This window comes from Lepidothrix coronata, unplaced genomic scaffold (assembly GCF_001604755.1).
Source record: "Lepidothrix coronata isolate B3197 unplaced genomic scaffold, Lepidothrix_coronata-1.0 Scaffold61, whole genome shotgun sequence".
Taxonomy (NCBI): Eukaryota; Metazoa; Chordata; class Aves; order Passeriformes; family Pipridae; genus Lepidothrix; species Lepidothrix coronata.
Window position 1 is genome coordinate 2,010,748 of NW_016690241.1, and position 14,625 is coordinate 2,025,372.

At 42.3% G+C, this 14,625-nt stretch overlaps 2 protein-coding genes across 3 annotated transcripts in view; one reads left to right on the forward strand and one right to left on the reverse strand.

Annotated features, from left to right (window-relative positions):
- PGBD5 (piggyBac transposable element derived 5) overlaps positions 1 to 9,459 on the forward strand; it is a 73,154-nt gene extending 63,695 nt beyond the window's left edge. The window contains exon 7 of one of the 2 annotated variants that reach the window (XM_017817523.1): positions 1,463 to 9,459. In XM_017817523.1, the coding sequence (XP_017673012.1) occupies positions 1,463 to 1,658 (196 nt within the window). In that variant the 3' untranslated portion in view covers positions 1,659 to 9,459. The remainder of the gene's footprint in view (positions 1 to 1,462) is intronic. The other variant, XM_017817524.1, reaches the window with a different exon arrangement.
- GALNT2 (polypeptide N-acetylgalactosaminyltransferase 2) overlaps positions 1 to 14,625 on the reverse strand; it is a 124,893-nt gene that overhangs the window by 8,513 nt on the left and 101,755 nt on the right. The gene's annotated exons all lie outside the window — the stretch shown is intronic.

The window sequence follows — 14,625 nt, forward strand, 5'->3', positions numbered from 1 at the left end:
TTCTCTCTTGCTGCAATATTTGAGTCCTCCATGTTGAGCTGCAGCTGAGGGCCCAATCCTGCTTTCACTGAGTCTCAGACAAAACCTCAGTTTAAGTCAAAGATCAGAAGCTGGCTCTGCACAAGGCTGTTGTTTTGGCTCTATCTCCACATCCACCAGTCAAAAAGAGATGTTGAGACATAGGTCCTTAGCATCTTGTAAATGACTTTTGAGAAGTGTTGGGAGGATAAGCCAGCAAGCCGATGCTCTTGGCCACGTCAAATTGAAGGCTAAATAAAGAATTCAGCAAGGGTCTACTAGCCCCACAAGTCTCTCAGGCTAGCTCAGATCTCCACCTCTAGCAATAGATGGTGTTTACTTGATTATCTGTCCTGGTGATATTTGTGTCACCTGGAGCCAGAAGAAAAAAGACATTCAGTTGTGCCTCTAAACCCGATCTACATGATCTGAGGGCAGAATGTAGAACTTTTGTCTTCTGCATTCCAGTTGGGGTCTTCAGTGTTAGCTCTTAATGTAGTAGGGAGAAACAGAAATGAGTAAGAATAGCAGTGGTGAGGCTTGGTTGTGGGAATAGTGATGAGGTGCAGAAGATTTCAAGAACTAAAAACTGAAGAGAGAGAAAGAGCAGCATGGATTTTTAATGCCAGTTCTGGGCAAGGCAGCAAGAATTCAGTAGACTATACGAAAGAGGAGGAGGTGGTTGCTGGAGAACGGTACTGGGATCTGATCTGAGGAAATCAATACGGAAAAGAGCTGAGGTAGTAGATTTAAATAATTACTAAAAAAATGAAAGTAGGAAAGTGGGAAATCTTATGACTGAAGAGTGGCAGTCTTAGAATGAGTCAGAACCTAAATATAAGGATGTCAGTCCTTTCTAGTTCTGCCTTATGGAGCAGTGCTCCACATATCACCACTGTACGCTCTGGCTCTACCCCCACATCCTCCCACCTACTGTTGACAGCAGCAGAAATCATTCTTTGCTCACAATAAACATGAGGAGAAGAATCACCAAGCTTCCCAAAACTGTAACATAATGTGCCTGAGGCTTTTTTCAGTTGCAAATTGAAGGGATTCAGACCCACAGCTCCATTCATGTGGATGTTTGTCATGGGTAAGCTCTAGGAATCTTTATCAGTACTCTTATTTAAATGGAGTGGTACAGAGGTAAGAGTGTTGCTGAAGCAAGCAACTTGCAACTTCTTCAAGCTCAGAAGAGCTTCTGAGAGCAAGGAAGTCTATTCTTTTAGACACTACTAGAAATTTCCAAAATTGTGCAAATTAGCTGTAAATGACTGTTGAATACATTGTACAAAATTTCTTAAAAAGATACTTGAACTAGGTATGAAGTCCCAGGTCTGCTTCTCCTTTATGACTGCAGGATCTTTGTCTGAGATTATTTCTTGCATCCCAGCTGCAATTGTTTGGCTTAACAGTGCTTTTCTCTACTCTCTTGGCTTTTTAGGTATTTCATTTCTCACAAACCAAACAAGACCTGGCAACAAGTATTCTGGTTTGCCATCAGCATCGCCATAAATAATGCCTACATCCTCTACAAAATGTCAGAGGCCTACCATGTGACAAGGTACAGCCGTGCACAGTTTGGTGAGAGACTTGTAAAGGAGCTTCTGGGCTTGGAAGACACCTCACCCTCCCATTGATGCATTGTTCCTGGTGGCGTAGGCAGAGGCTGAAGGGTAAGCAGAAGATACCACATCTGGAGCAGCAAAGCAAGGAACTTGTGACACTACCAGTGCTGTCATCCAAAAATGCCAAGTGATGCCACTAGAGAGGTGGAAACTTTGTTCCTAATAGCAGCTGGATGTAGACATGTTGTGCAGAAAGTGCCACTGGAAAAGCTGACACAAAATTGCATATGTGAATGCCCTGTGGGAATCTGTACACCCAAAAAAGACTTAAACTAGTTGTCATCTCAATACTATTTGTTGAACAGGGTCATCTTGTAAAGTTACTCTTGGGCCAAGAGCTTGTCGTAAGCTGGCATAGCTCAGCAGTCCTAGACAGGTATTATGGAAAACTCTTTAGCATACTTGGAGTTACTAAATTCTGGGACAAGCAATGTAAGTCTGCACCATGGGCTGTGGCTGGGAGTGCCTGCCATCCTGTAGGGCATTGCTGCTGTCCTCCCAGTGTGATAAACAGAGCAGTTCAGATACATGAACACTGAAGCAAGCATATTGACAAACAAAACCTTCACAGGCAGGCAGCCAGGAACTGAGGACCAGTCAAGATTTTTTCTTTCTGTGTTTTTTTTTCTTTTTCCTGTTTTTATTAATGTCACCTAAGGCAATTTGATCCCAGTTAGTACACAGAAAAATTAGGAGAAACCAAATACATCAGTGAATTTAAAATGAAAATACGTTATATTGATTTTCTTTTTTAACCAGGACAAAACATTTTATACACAAACACCCAGTGATTAATACTGTAAGTATTAACAATGAGTAAACCATTAAGTAAAACTGCCTCACATCTTAACTGCCACGGTCAGTGTACAGGTGAGAAATCAGAGTATAACATCTGTATTTTTTCTTGATTTCAACTGTATCTTAAATGTTGCTTAAAAAGCTAATCTAATGGACTGTTAAGGTTTTAGGAACAGCAGTTTCTTGCTTTTTACTTTGTAACTGTCAAGACTTTTTTGGTCCAGTTTAGAACTCTATTTGACACACAGTTGGCAGGAAAAAAATAAGTCACTAATAGCCGTGTGTTTCCCATTATCACTGTGGTGTGTTCTGTAGGAATTCTTTTAGTTAGAATTCAGGGCTTGTTACAGTAGCTGTAATTGAGCAGATTACATGTTTAGCAAAATAACATAGCATCGTGTTTTACAAAAAGAAGTCCAGTTGCAACCAGACCTTAAACCTCACTAAAACAGAGCAAGCCCAAAGAGTTCTGTTCTTAGTAACACTGTAGAGGACAAGCATCGTCGTGAGCTGGTGGCCAAGCCTGAAATGCCACATTTTGGTGCTGGTGGAATCTGAAGGCTGCTGGAGCTTCAGAAAACAATACCTAGAGAGAGAGGTATGACTGAAACAAGGGAGAATTGATACTGAAGTGAAATGCTACCCTGCCCTCTACACTTTATTGATTTCAGTCCACAACTCAATCAGCAAAAAACTCCATGTTCTAAAGGTTAGCAGTGACAAACACAAACAGAATTGCATTAACTTATGGGGCAGAAACCATGTTGCTTAGAGGACCACCTGGTTTTAGGTCCCCAAGCCTGAAAAGTTTTACTGAAGAATGACTTGAGTTGATTCAAGAGGAATGGAGTGATCAACTGATTTACTGATTTATGATTTACAATCATAAATCACCAGGTTATATGTATCTATCTGGCAAGAGGCAATAGATGGTAACCAACGTGAATTTGAAAATTCCCGAGATTTCATCATTATGCAATGTGCAAATGCACAGCATGTAAATAATAACAGAGAAAGAATGGAGCAGGGGTTAGTAAATTAATGACTAGCCCATAGAGTATCCTTGCACTGATACCTTTCTGTTTCCACCAAAGTCTTATTTTTTGGAGTAGACTTAGAGGCAGATCTCACCTGGTTGCAGGGAGAGTAAGAGAATGGCCATCTCCACAGTGATTCTGCTTGTCATACAGCCTGGAGCCTGTCCCACGTGTCCTGCTCTGCCTGCCGGCTGCACAATGTACAAGAGCGGGATTCCTAAGCATCCCTTTTCGCTTCTCAGTCCACAAGGTCTCCTCCCAGGAAACATGGGAGAAAGGACAAAACCTTGTGCACTGAGGCCTCCTAGCCTCAAAAGGAGGGAGAAGGTTTGCACCACTCTAGTCCTTGGCAATGCCAAGCTGCATAGGAAGCCAAGGATGAGTTCAGAACTTCTTAGCCCCACAGAGAACTGAGAACACCCCTCTTCAGACTGTGTGTGATAGCTGGTTATTGTCAGTCTTCTAAGTATTCAGAGAGAGGAGCTAGCCTGAAGCATTAAAAACAAATGTTCAGCAATATAAGCCCACAGCTTCCTTTTTTCAGGAAATTTCACAGAGGTACCAAAAGGCAAATGGTGTTCTTATTGCTCCCTGCTTCAGACAATGCCAGCTGATATTGGATTAAGAAGAGTAGCTAATAGTTCATTATATCCCATAAATTTATATGGTAGTCAAGATTGGGGCAGTAAGGAAAGGTCTGGCTGGAACTTTGCTGGTGGGATGGCTTGAATGAACAGTATCTGCTTCCTTGCATTCCCCTGCCATGCTGGAGCATTTGCAGGGTACCTGTACCCCAGCAGATATGGGATGGTTTGCAAGACCACCTCAGAGCCACTTGGCATTTCCTGAGGAGTAGGCAGAGCACTCTCCAGCTATATTGTGGGCCCCTGGGATAAACCTGGAGCCCTTGGCCAATTGTTAAATTACTATGTATGCTTAAAGGCCTGGATCTAGGCCACCCCATACAGAAAATGCCTTTTCTTTTTCAGGTGAAAGTAGGTCTGAGGCCTTGGAATATTTAATTTTTCACTAATGTATGCTGTTAATTATGTGGATTACTTGAGCTCAAATCATGAGGTCCTAGCTTTTTGCCTCAGGGACTGGGTCCTGAGTAGTTTTCCCTAGAATTGGTGTTGACGGGGGATTACACAGTGGCTGACTATTACAGGGAAGATGCTTTAGTCTCCTTTGTAAAGGAGAAAAATGAAAACAAAATTATAGCTTTGCAATGAATTTCATTTTCTTAGCCTTAACCATCCCTCATCATTTTGAACTGGTGTTCTAAACATGCACAAACATTCCATAAGTAAGCAAAAATATTTATATATATTTATATGTACAAAATGCTTGAATTTTGGCTCTTGAAGCCAACAAGCAAAAGTCACCAAAGCATAGCCTAGATCTACAGATGACTCTTCCCCCTTATCTTTTCTTTTTATTGACTGGAAGTGGATAGGGTTGGGGAAAGTTAGGATTTCTGCTTGTTGAAAAAGCATCTTGCACTTTCTCTGTTACTACAAACAAGGCAAAGTAATTAAGGAAGAAACTGAATAATTTTTAAAAGGCTAAAGTTTGTTAACTGCAGCTCAGCCTCTGTAACATTTCGTTTACTGCAAACTGGCTTTCTCAGATTTGGTTCCCCACCTGCTCATAATATTAAAGCTTCTCCCTAGTTAAAGGGCGGGGGGAGGGAGGGGAAGTTAGTCTCAAAGTAGTGCAAGGATGCTAGTTATAGTGTGTGTGCCTAATTGTGCAATGACTTGTGAAATGATAGTTTGGTTTGTTTGGGGGGCTTTTTTGTAGCCTTAAGACAATCTAGGTAAGATCGTAAAACTCAGCAGTAGATGAAATGCAGTGGAAATGCCAGCCGGGTCACAGAGGAATGTCTCTAAACTTTCTCAAAAAAAACCAAACAAAAAACAAACAACAACAACAAACAAAAAAACCCAAACCAAACCAAAAAAACCCACCACAACAACAAACTTTGATGCTGAAGAAGCCAAGGGAGCACAGCATGGCTCATTTCTCTCCTGCTGAATTGAATTTTCATTCATATGTACTTCTTAAAACTGATAAGGACTTATTTATGGTATGCAAACTTTGTTTCAAAGAACTGAGAGCATCGGTAAGACATACTGATCACCTTCTATGCACAGTACTTTCAAGAACTGTCTGTCATGCCACGATCCATTCTTGGAAAACATTTCTTTTCCCAGTGTGTGATATAACGCTCACTAGAGCTTGGAAGCCACTGTGAAGTGGTTTCCACTGTTGTCTCAGTTGAAAAATGCTTCAAGGGCTTGCAGAAACTCTGCCACTTTTTACTTCAGCCCATCTGTGCACTTGACACTAGGGCACAGTATAAAGAAATCTCATCTCCATTTTCCATTTCTATTCTCTATCCTCAACCCTTGTATATTTACAAGGAGTCCAAGAATCCTAATTTATAGAAGTACAACTTTGTTTTCTTCAGGTAATTCCTAGAGAAAAATGAATTTGCCTGTTTCCAGACTGACATTAAGGACAGCAACTCAAACACAGCATTCCCATTCTTTACCTCCAGCTATATTACTGTGGCCTTCTTTTTTTTTTTTTTTTTTGGTCTAGAGAGGGTACTTTTTACTTTCCTTCTAACATTTATTTAGGAGTCTGTCTTGAGCTGGTGAGTAGTGAAAGAAGCCTCCAATCTTATTCTTACATGCCTTAGTCCCCTAGTCCTAAAGCTGATTTTAGGGATTATGCTGCACTGATAATTCTGCGCATCTGTGGTAGTTTCCAAGCAAGGATTGCAAAGTGGTGTAACAACCTCAGCACTCATGAGACATCATTAGCTTCTCAAACAGGAGCTTCCCCTTTCTTAATCAGACACCAAGGCACAGCACAGATAAAGGGGTAATGAAACTGTAAAGTGGAGTTTGCACTTCTGTGACTAAGGCCATGTTCTATCTTTTCAGCTACTTGGTTCTTGTTCAAATGCACTTTTCCAAACTAGAAATGAAAGCATGCTAAATATCATTCTCCTGCTGAAGTAAGGACTGTGGGACTTAGCACAGGTTCCATCATACAGGTCAGCATGAGTCAAAACCAAGTTGCACCGAAGGTAAGAAAAAATGTGATAAACATAGGAGCGCAAACAGTTCAGAGGAACTTAAAGGAGATAAATGGAAAATGTGAAGCTCTACGATAGTCCAGTAATGAGTGTGAAATTCAGGCAAAGAATTACTGAGTTGAGAAAAGTTGGTGAGGCTTAGATGGAATATGAAGTCTTCCGTCCATCTCTGTTGTGGAGTTTGCCATGCCACTTTCTTCTTGGTAGGACTGGTGTAAGATTGGTTGTAAAACGAACTCATCTCAATCTGGCTGAGAAAAACATTCAAGTGTTGAAGGCTGTTGTTTCTCAGAGGCAAGGAACTCTTAAGCTGAAAACAGGTATATATTTGGCCTGCTATTAACTAGGATATTTGCACCGACAGATCACATCATCTGCTCATATGCAAGCCTGTCACCAGTGCTACTTGATAGATATTCATTCTGGTAACAATTCTTCCCTAAGCTACCTTTGTTTCCAGAAGCATTATGAACTGGAAGCACCCCTGTATCTTCATCATATCACTGTTGAAAACAGTTAGGAACAGCTGTGCTTTGTTCAGAAAGGGTATCTTCCTCTTCTTTTGAGCAAAAGCTCTGTCTCTTCAGAAACGTAGCCTTGGAGAAGTTTCCTGCCCTATGCTTTCCTTTGCTTCCCTCATTCCATGCATTTAAAGCACATCCAAGTCATCCTGCAGGTTCTTGGTCAGTCTGGAAGAGTTGACAACACAGAGTTGGTCCTTCAGTTTACATTTATAGCATTGCTTTGCTGGTCCTTTTTGCTATTTTGCAAATCTCAGATGAAACAGGGTATTGTTTCTGAAGCCTGTACTGATTGCAATCACTGTAAGGGTGTTGCCTGCTTTGCCCCATTAGTGCTGCCCTGTCAGGTTCCTGTGGACACAAAACAGGCATCAGCACCACCACACCCACTGCTCCAACTGGAATGGCTGTAACATTCCTCAGCTCTGGATCACTGTCAGAGGGGCTTTGACAGGGTCTGGGGAGTCTTTTGGGGTTTTGTTTTATTTTTAAACCCTTCCACTCTGATGGGTCTGGTGAACAGCTTTTAGGTATCACAAAAAGGCCTTAAGTGGTAAACCCCTTTTGTATCACTTTGCTGAAGTAATAATTGCTTGTATGAGATGTCAAGGTGGTCCACATGATCAGTGGTGCAAAAATCTTTACCATGAAAGCATCATTTGCTGTAACTGAACAACCCTTGAATGCCTGGGTGACCTGGATGAAGAACCCAGTGGGAGTGGACCATCATGCCGTGCTGTAGGACCACAGTGTGTACAACCTGACCAGATACACAAATGGGGGAAGGGATAAGTGTAATTTAGGATCCAAGCTCCTTGGACAAACAGACTTCATAGTCAAGATAATCTCAGATGTTTTTCTAAGGCAGGGAAGATGCCAGGCTTATGCAGTTTGCTCCCAGCCCTGGCAACTCCATTTCAAAAATAAAGAATCTGGCAAATACTTTCACACTTCAAGTATTTACAGTGTGCTCTGGACTTCAGAGTATTTTGACCTGTTTCCAGTAGTTCCCCATAAAAGCCTAGAAAGTGAAAAGCAAAGCACCATCCAGAACCTAAACCCGCTGGTGTCAAAGTAACTTTATGGTCTTGTTCTCAATCTGTGTCAAGGTATATGCAAAACATGACTGCTGAACAGTTTGCATGTCTCTATGAAATGGAGTTACTCATTTGATGGAAAACAGTTTGCAGGTGTTTTGGACTTTCTTTTCCAACCTGGATTTTTCTTCTAGTTATAAGCCTGGCATTTCAGTACCAAAATAAAAAAAATAGCTTGACCCCATGGTCTGGGGGTGAGATTAAAGATAACAAAACTCAGGTTTAATCCAGAGATTAATCTGATCCTGTGAAGCTAATCAGCATGGTCTGACACAAGGAGGCATTCAAGAGGAACAGTGGGTTTGAGGAGGCAGAGGAAACTTCAGAGGCTGGGTATGTGGAGGGAGAGGACCCACATGATCCCTTCAACTCTCATCATTCCAGCATGTGTGCCCCCCTCCCCTGCTACCTTTGAATTAAAAAAAAAAGGCTGATGTTTAACACATACAGTCCTGCACAGCTGCTTTAGCAACATAAACCCTGCTTTAGCTACATCCCTGGCCTCACTCTATGCCTTTCCTTATACTATACATGATCAGTAGTCATCAACCTTGGAGTCACAGCACTGCTGCATGTCAGCACAGCATGGAAGTAACAGACTGTGGAAGCACCACAGTAGAAACAGGAACAATGGGGATTCTGGAAAAGGAATCTCTCCCTCAACGTTTTTTTTTCATTTATTTTCAGTGTGTGCAACTTACATTCCATCAAATGCAGTGACAGTACCAAACATGAGGATGGGCCTTAGCTGGCCAAAGGCTTTCAAGACTACTGGGCTGTGCTCACACCATCAGCAACTGCAGTTCTGTTGCAAAGTTCCATATTCTTTATAATTCTAAAGATTCCTGTTGAAAGCATAAATTCCAGAGGTAAACCATACACTGCAAATTGCTTTTTTTTTTTTTCTTTTTTAAAACCTTCTCAGAGCAATTTTATAACAGCCAAGTCTTTCAGGAAATGCAGGTGTGTGACCTCTTCCCAGTAAGAGATACACAACTGTATTTCTGCACAGGACAGGGAACTACTTTTGTGACACCGGTTTTGTTCTACACAAAGGCACGCTTGCAATAAATTTTTACAAGTTTTGTACACCATGAGCTAAATTCTGAGTTCCAAAAATGTGAAGTGTGGCAACAATAACAAAATGGATTTATAGTATCACTCTGATATCTTGTCATGTGATTTTATTTATTCGACAAAGTTTGTTTACAATCAACAACTTTGAAATACAGTCAGATATATTACCGGTTGCTTTTCTGTCTTGATGTTTTCTGAAATACATGGGGAAGATGTTTGGTTGTGCTCTGGGTGTGTAGGTGAAGGGATGTAGAGAATATACTGCAACATAAGTTACAGGTTTACACTCTAAGACCATTAGAGGCAAAAGCCAGCATCTTTATTCAGCCACTGAGTATAGAGCCATTTTCTTTAGAAAGAACTGAATTTAAAAAGCCTTTCAATGTAGTCTGCCCGCAGGCGTAGGAAAGGGGACCACTGTCCCCAGCATGCCCCCCAACACTCACAAGCAATGCTTTCCAGCCACCTCAGGGCAGGGTGGGCTGGACACAAGGACATGGGTGGCTATCCCAGCTCTCAGATAACTCTGCTGAACAGTACCAGCCCTTTGTCCTTAACTGCTTTGGCTCTTCCTGGCAAGGTTTGTCTGTACCACTAGTGGTATTCACCGAAACCATGACCTGCACGCCAAATAGGTGGCATTTGCAGGCAAAACCAGGTATGCGTGATCTGTGGATGGCCACTGTTTCACAGCTCCAAGTCAGCAAGTTACTAGGACCTGGTTTAAACCTTAATCACTTAAGGAGCAGAAGTCTCACAGGAGAACATGTAAGTGGGGGTACAGTGGGTCTCTGTCAACAACCACAGTAAAGATGCCCCCCACACCTTGGGCCTGTGTCCCTTATTTCCCTGTGGTTGCAAAGCTTCTGCTGGGGACCAGGCTGCCTGGCACCTCCAGGTGTGCACAAGTGTGGCTCAACACTGACCCCTTGCCACTATCTGTTGGGCAGCTGCCATGTCTGATTTGCTCAGAGTGTTTCTTCATATCATTTTGTGTTTTCCACTTGAAGAAATTTAGTTTGCACCTAAGTTGTCCTAAGAAAAAGCCAGATTTTCAGGGAAAACAAAACATAAAAAGAAGCAACCAGTAGCAAACCGCTTGACCTATTTGATATCTCTATGGATCCAGTCCCCAGGAGGGGACTATTTTTCTGAAGTTGCTCAGTATTAAAAAAGGTGAGGTCAAGCTGTTCAATACAGCCAAGATCTCAGAAATTGTATCAGTTTGGCCTGGCTCTCCTGCCAAGTCCAGGCTGTCTCCTTCCCCCTCCCACTCTCCCCAAGTGAGGGAAAAAAAACCGAACAACAGAAAAAAAAACCCTGAAAGAAGTCTGAATGAAACGGGATTATATCAAATATATATATATTACATATATTTACAATTTATATGTACAATTTGAATATATTATACACAACAGGGAGCTCCAGAGGGGGAAAAAGGGAAAAGGAAGGGGGAAACAGGGATAAAAAGAAACCTAAAACCAAATATCTTCTAAATATACACCTTCAATAAGTACACCTAGCGAATAAGTACAAAAAAAAAATGGATTAAATACTTCTCTGAATGGGACAGCAGAACTAACTCCCCAAGCCTCCCGAATGGAACGGAGATAACGGCAGGTCGGAGCAGGCAGGCTTTGGCCTATACAAGCAAAACTGTGTGCGAGAGGGACCTGTCATCCTCAGCCACTGGAAGAGCAAAGAGGGCGAAGGCCTCTTATCTGCACCTTTTTATAAGTTGTGTTATGGAAAGAGATGATATGGAATACTTCCTTAGATCTCTGACCCCGTTGCTAAGGAAGGCCTAAAAAATCCAAAAAACCAACCCACTACAGAAATCTTTTCAACATGTAAGTAGCTGCATTGACAACACTTAATATGCTGGTCTGAAAGACAGTCTGGACTTTTCATACAATCAGCTTCTTCAACAAACAGGCTCCTTTTCTCCTTTTCTCTGGATTTTTTGCACCACAACAGTGCCTGATGAGAAACCCACGGGTTTCTGCTGTGAGATATCACATCCAAGATCAAGAAGTGATCAAACCACAGTGCTTGCCTTCAGCACAGAGTGAAGGCTTGCTCATCCCAAACGAGTGCAGGGGCTGGAAACATAGATGTGCATAATCAGGGTGATGGATTGGCATGAACATGCCCTGGGGGGGCTGTCAGGGCTCCCTAGGATGTGAACAGCCACACACAGCACAGCACCTGCACGGCAGGTGTCTCCACACATCACTCCATAGACACACACAGCAGGAGGGACCTGAGGACGTGATTACAAGCCCCTGCAGTGAGATCAGCCACACATCAGTCGGGATGTTCAGCTGTGCCATAAACCAAATGAGAATTTCTCTGAGTTCCCTGTCATGGTTGGAGTTGCCCCCAGCAGCACAGCGCTTTGCTCCCTGGATGTGCCCATGACCAGAGCTAATGCTGTGTGTAATCAGGCCAGAGGATCAGAGTTGCAATAAGCAATGCGAATCATCTTTAACACACTAACTGAATAAAAGAAGGAATTTAATTTGTGAAATTATGAAATCCAAGATCTGATTGACACAGAGACACACGCACACAGACGCATAACCTCAACGCTGTCATTGAAAACATTGCCATCCATTCAGATCAGGCCATGGCCTGCAGTAATTCAATCTCTCATGAAATTATTCTCAAGAGAATTTACAATTAATAATTCCAACAACTAGGTTTTCTTAATTAAGCCAACCTTAACATTTCCTTTTGCAGTGTTTTCTAATATCCTGTTCCACTTATCCCTCCATCCCTAGAGAGAATCAAAGAGAAAAAAAATGCCAAGTTGCAGACACTGCAGAGAAGGACATCCCCAGCTGTTACTAAGTCAAAGCAGAGGCTCTCTTAAGGCACCTTCACTCGAGCCTTGAAAAAGCACTTTACATGCAGTAATGAATGGCACCTCATCAGACCCCTGCAAAGCAAAGCCATCTCCACTCTCTGAAGCGACTGTCTCCATTCTTCAGTTTCCTTAGATTACAGCAAAGCCACAGTTTTGTTTTTAGTAATAAGAGTTTAAGAAATCAAAATGCAAAAGGTGATGAGAATTGAGGGGCCAGAAACCTCTCTCTGTTGTTTGCACTTCCCCAGGTGAGGGATTGGGCAGGATCCTTCAGGAACACTTGCACCAGAGATAGTGGCATAGGATTCATGAATTTTACCAGGGATATTTTGTAGAATATGTTTACTGTTACAGCTTTTACCTGGGAACCTGCAGTCCTTCCTTCATACAAGAAGCAAGAGCAGCAGCAAAGCAGGTTTTCGGACTCATGGGAATTGGCAATCCACAAACTTAGATGGGAGTCACCTCCCCTGAGCAGAGAGGCTCACCTCCTGCAGTGCACTCCTTGTCCCACACTGGCCTGGAGGTGGCTGGTACCAACTGTGATGTGAACACACTGAGGTGCAACAAGCCAAAATATGCCCTTTTTTTTTTTTAACTTTCAAGAATCAGGGCTGGATTGCAACCTCACCCTGAGATTAGCTCAGTTGCTTAAAACTTGGTGATAATAGTGCCAGCATCAAAGGTTCAATCCCTGTATGGGCCATTCACTTAAGAGTTAGACTCGATGATCCTTGTGGGTCCCTTCCAACTCAGAGTATTCTGTGACTCTGTAAAAGAAGGGTTAGATGCTCCTTCTGCCAGATTCAGACTCCTCAGGAACAGTAAAGCAGGATTTAAGATGGCAGCATTGTATTGCACACTTTAGGGAAATGGCAAAGCAAACCTCTTCAATCTCTCCTGAACAGACACAAAATTTAAAAACAGCCAAAGACAACGATGCCAAATAGTAATCCCCAAAAATGGAAAGTTATGAAGGAAAGTGGAGGAGAGGAAAGATTTATTTGCTGTGAATAAGATTAGCATCTGCAGGCAGACACACCAGAATAAATTGCAAATCACCCTCAGGAATTGGAAAAGTTCATTGCCTACTAATCTATCTGTATCTCAAAGCCTTTTAACACTGAAACACAGGAATTACTGTACATAGCCATCTCAAACATTTGGGCTGAAAAAGCTGGTCTCTAGACATAAGTAACTGTATCTCCACACAGCCACAGAAGAGAGTCCCCATCCAACACTCACAAATTAAAATGTAGTTCTATACCTGTCAGTGTCCCTTCAGTGTGTGTGTGCTGTTCTTCTTCACGTTGACTCTCCAATTCATCTTTTTTTCAGTCTTCTCCATTATTGTGCCCAACAACCCTGTGCCCAACTATCACCTGGCACAGAGCTACTTCTGAGATTGGATGGAAGAGAGACATCTCACCAAGTAGCTTAGCATAACATCAGCATAGCATTTTTTTTTACAAATAATCACCTGTTTTTTTGCTCCTATTCCATAATTAATATCAAGCACGTAGAGCACTGCTGTGTTCAGAAAAGCAATTTCAAAAGTGCCACGGCAGAGTTCCACAGTTTGTCTTTTCAGACACCAGATAATGTCAGGTATTTACTAAACTGAACACGGATGATCACACACAGTTTGCAGCCAGACTGAACAATCAGTGGTATTAAATACTGCATGTCAGGTTTAATAAACTTACTAAAATAGGAGAAATACTTGCACTTTTAATGAAGAAAACCTGCTACTGCAGCCAGGGGCTTGGTCTATGTGATCCTGGACTAGAGAAGCTCTGAAGTATCTGGAAGATACTTCAGTATGACCAGCTGCTAAACATCTGTAGCCCTTACAGGGGTCTTGGCTAGTGCAATAAACTGACTAAATAGATAATTATATGTAGATAATTATTATAGATAATCATCCATATCTATTCTCTTGCCTGGGATGACAGCAGCCCATTTCAAGGCATGGTGCGCTAAAGTGATTTTAGAAGCTGCTTTTACACTGAATAAAATATATCTGCCTCCCCCCTGGCCTGGGGTGGATACACACACACCAAGCACAGACAAGGACTCAGGTGGACTCAGTGTGTGCCAGCAAGAGCTGTCTATTGCTCATGTGATAAGCAAAAGAAATTCAGGAACTTTTTCCCAGTGGCCACCACATATGATCTGTTTCTCGTGATTTGTCCTATAATGTCCCCACCAAATTGCAATGGAAACATCTATAGAGCGGTGTTTCAGCAGGCCAGTGGTAAATCACATATCATGAACAGCTTGCAAAGCACTAGGATGGAATGCTTTGATTGCTTTGCAGTGCACTGATTGCTTCCCCAAAGAGCAGCCTGCAGCAGGGATGACCAGGCACCCACTGAGCAAGGGAGACCAGGTGCCAAACAAAACTGGGCTGCAAGGGAGCTGCCCTGCTACAGCCCAAACCCTGGTGGTGCTGGAAATCCTGTCCTATG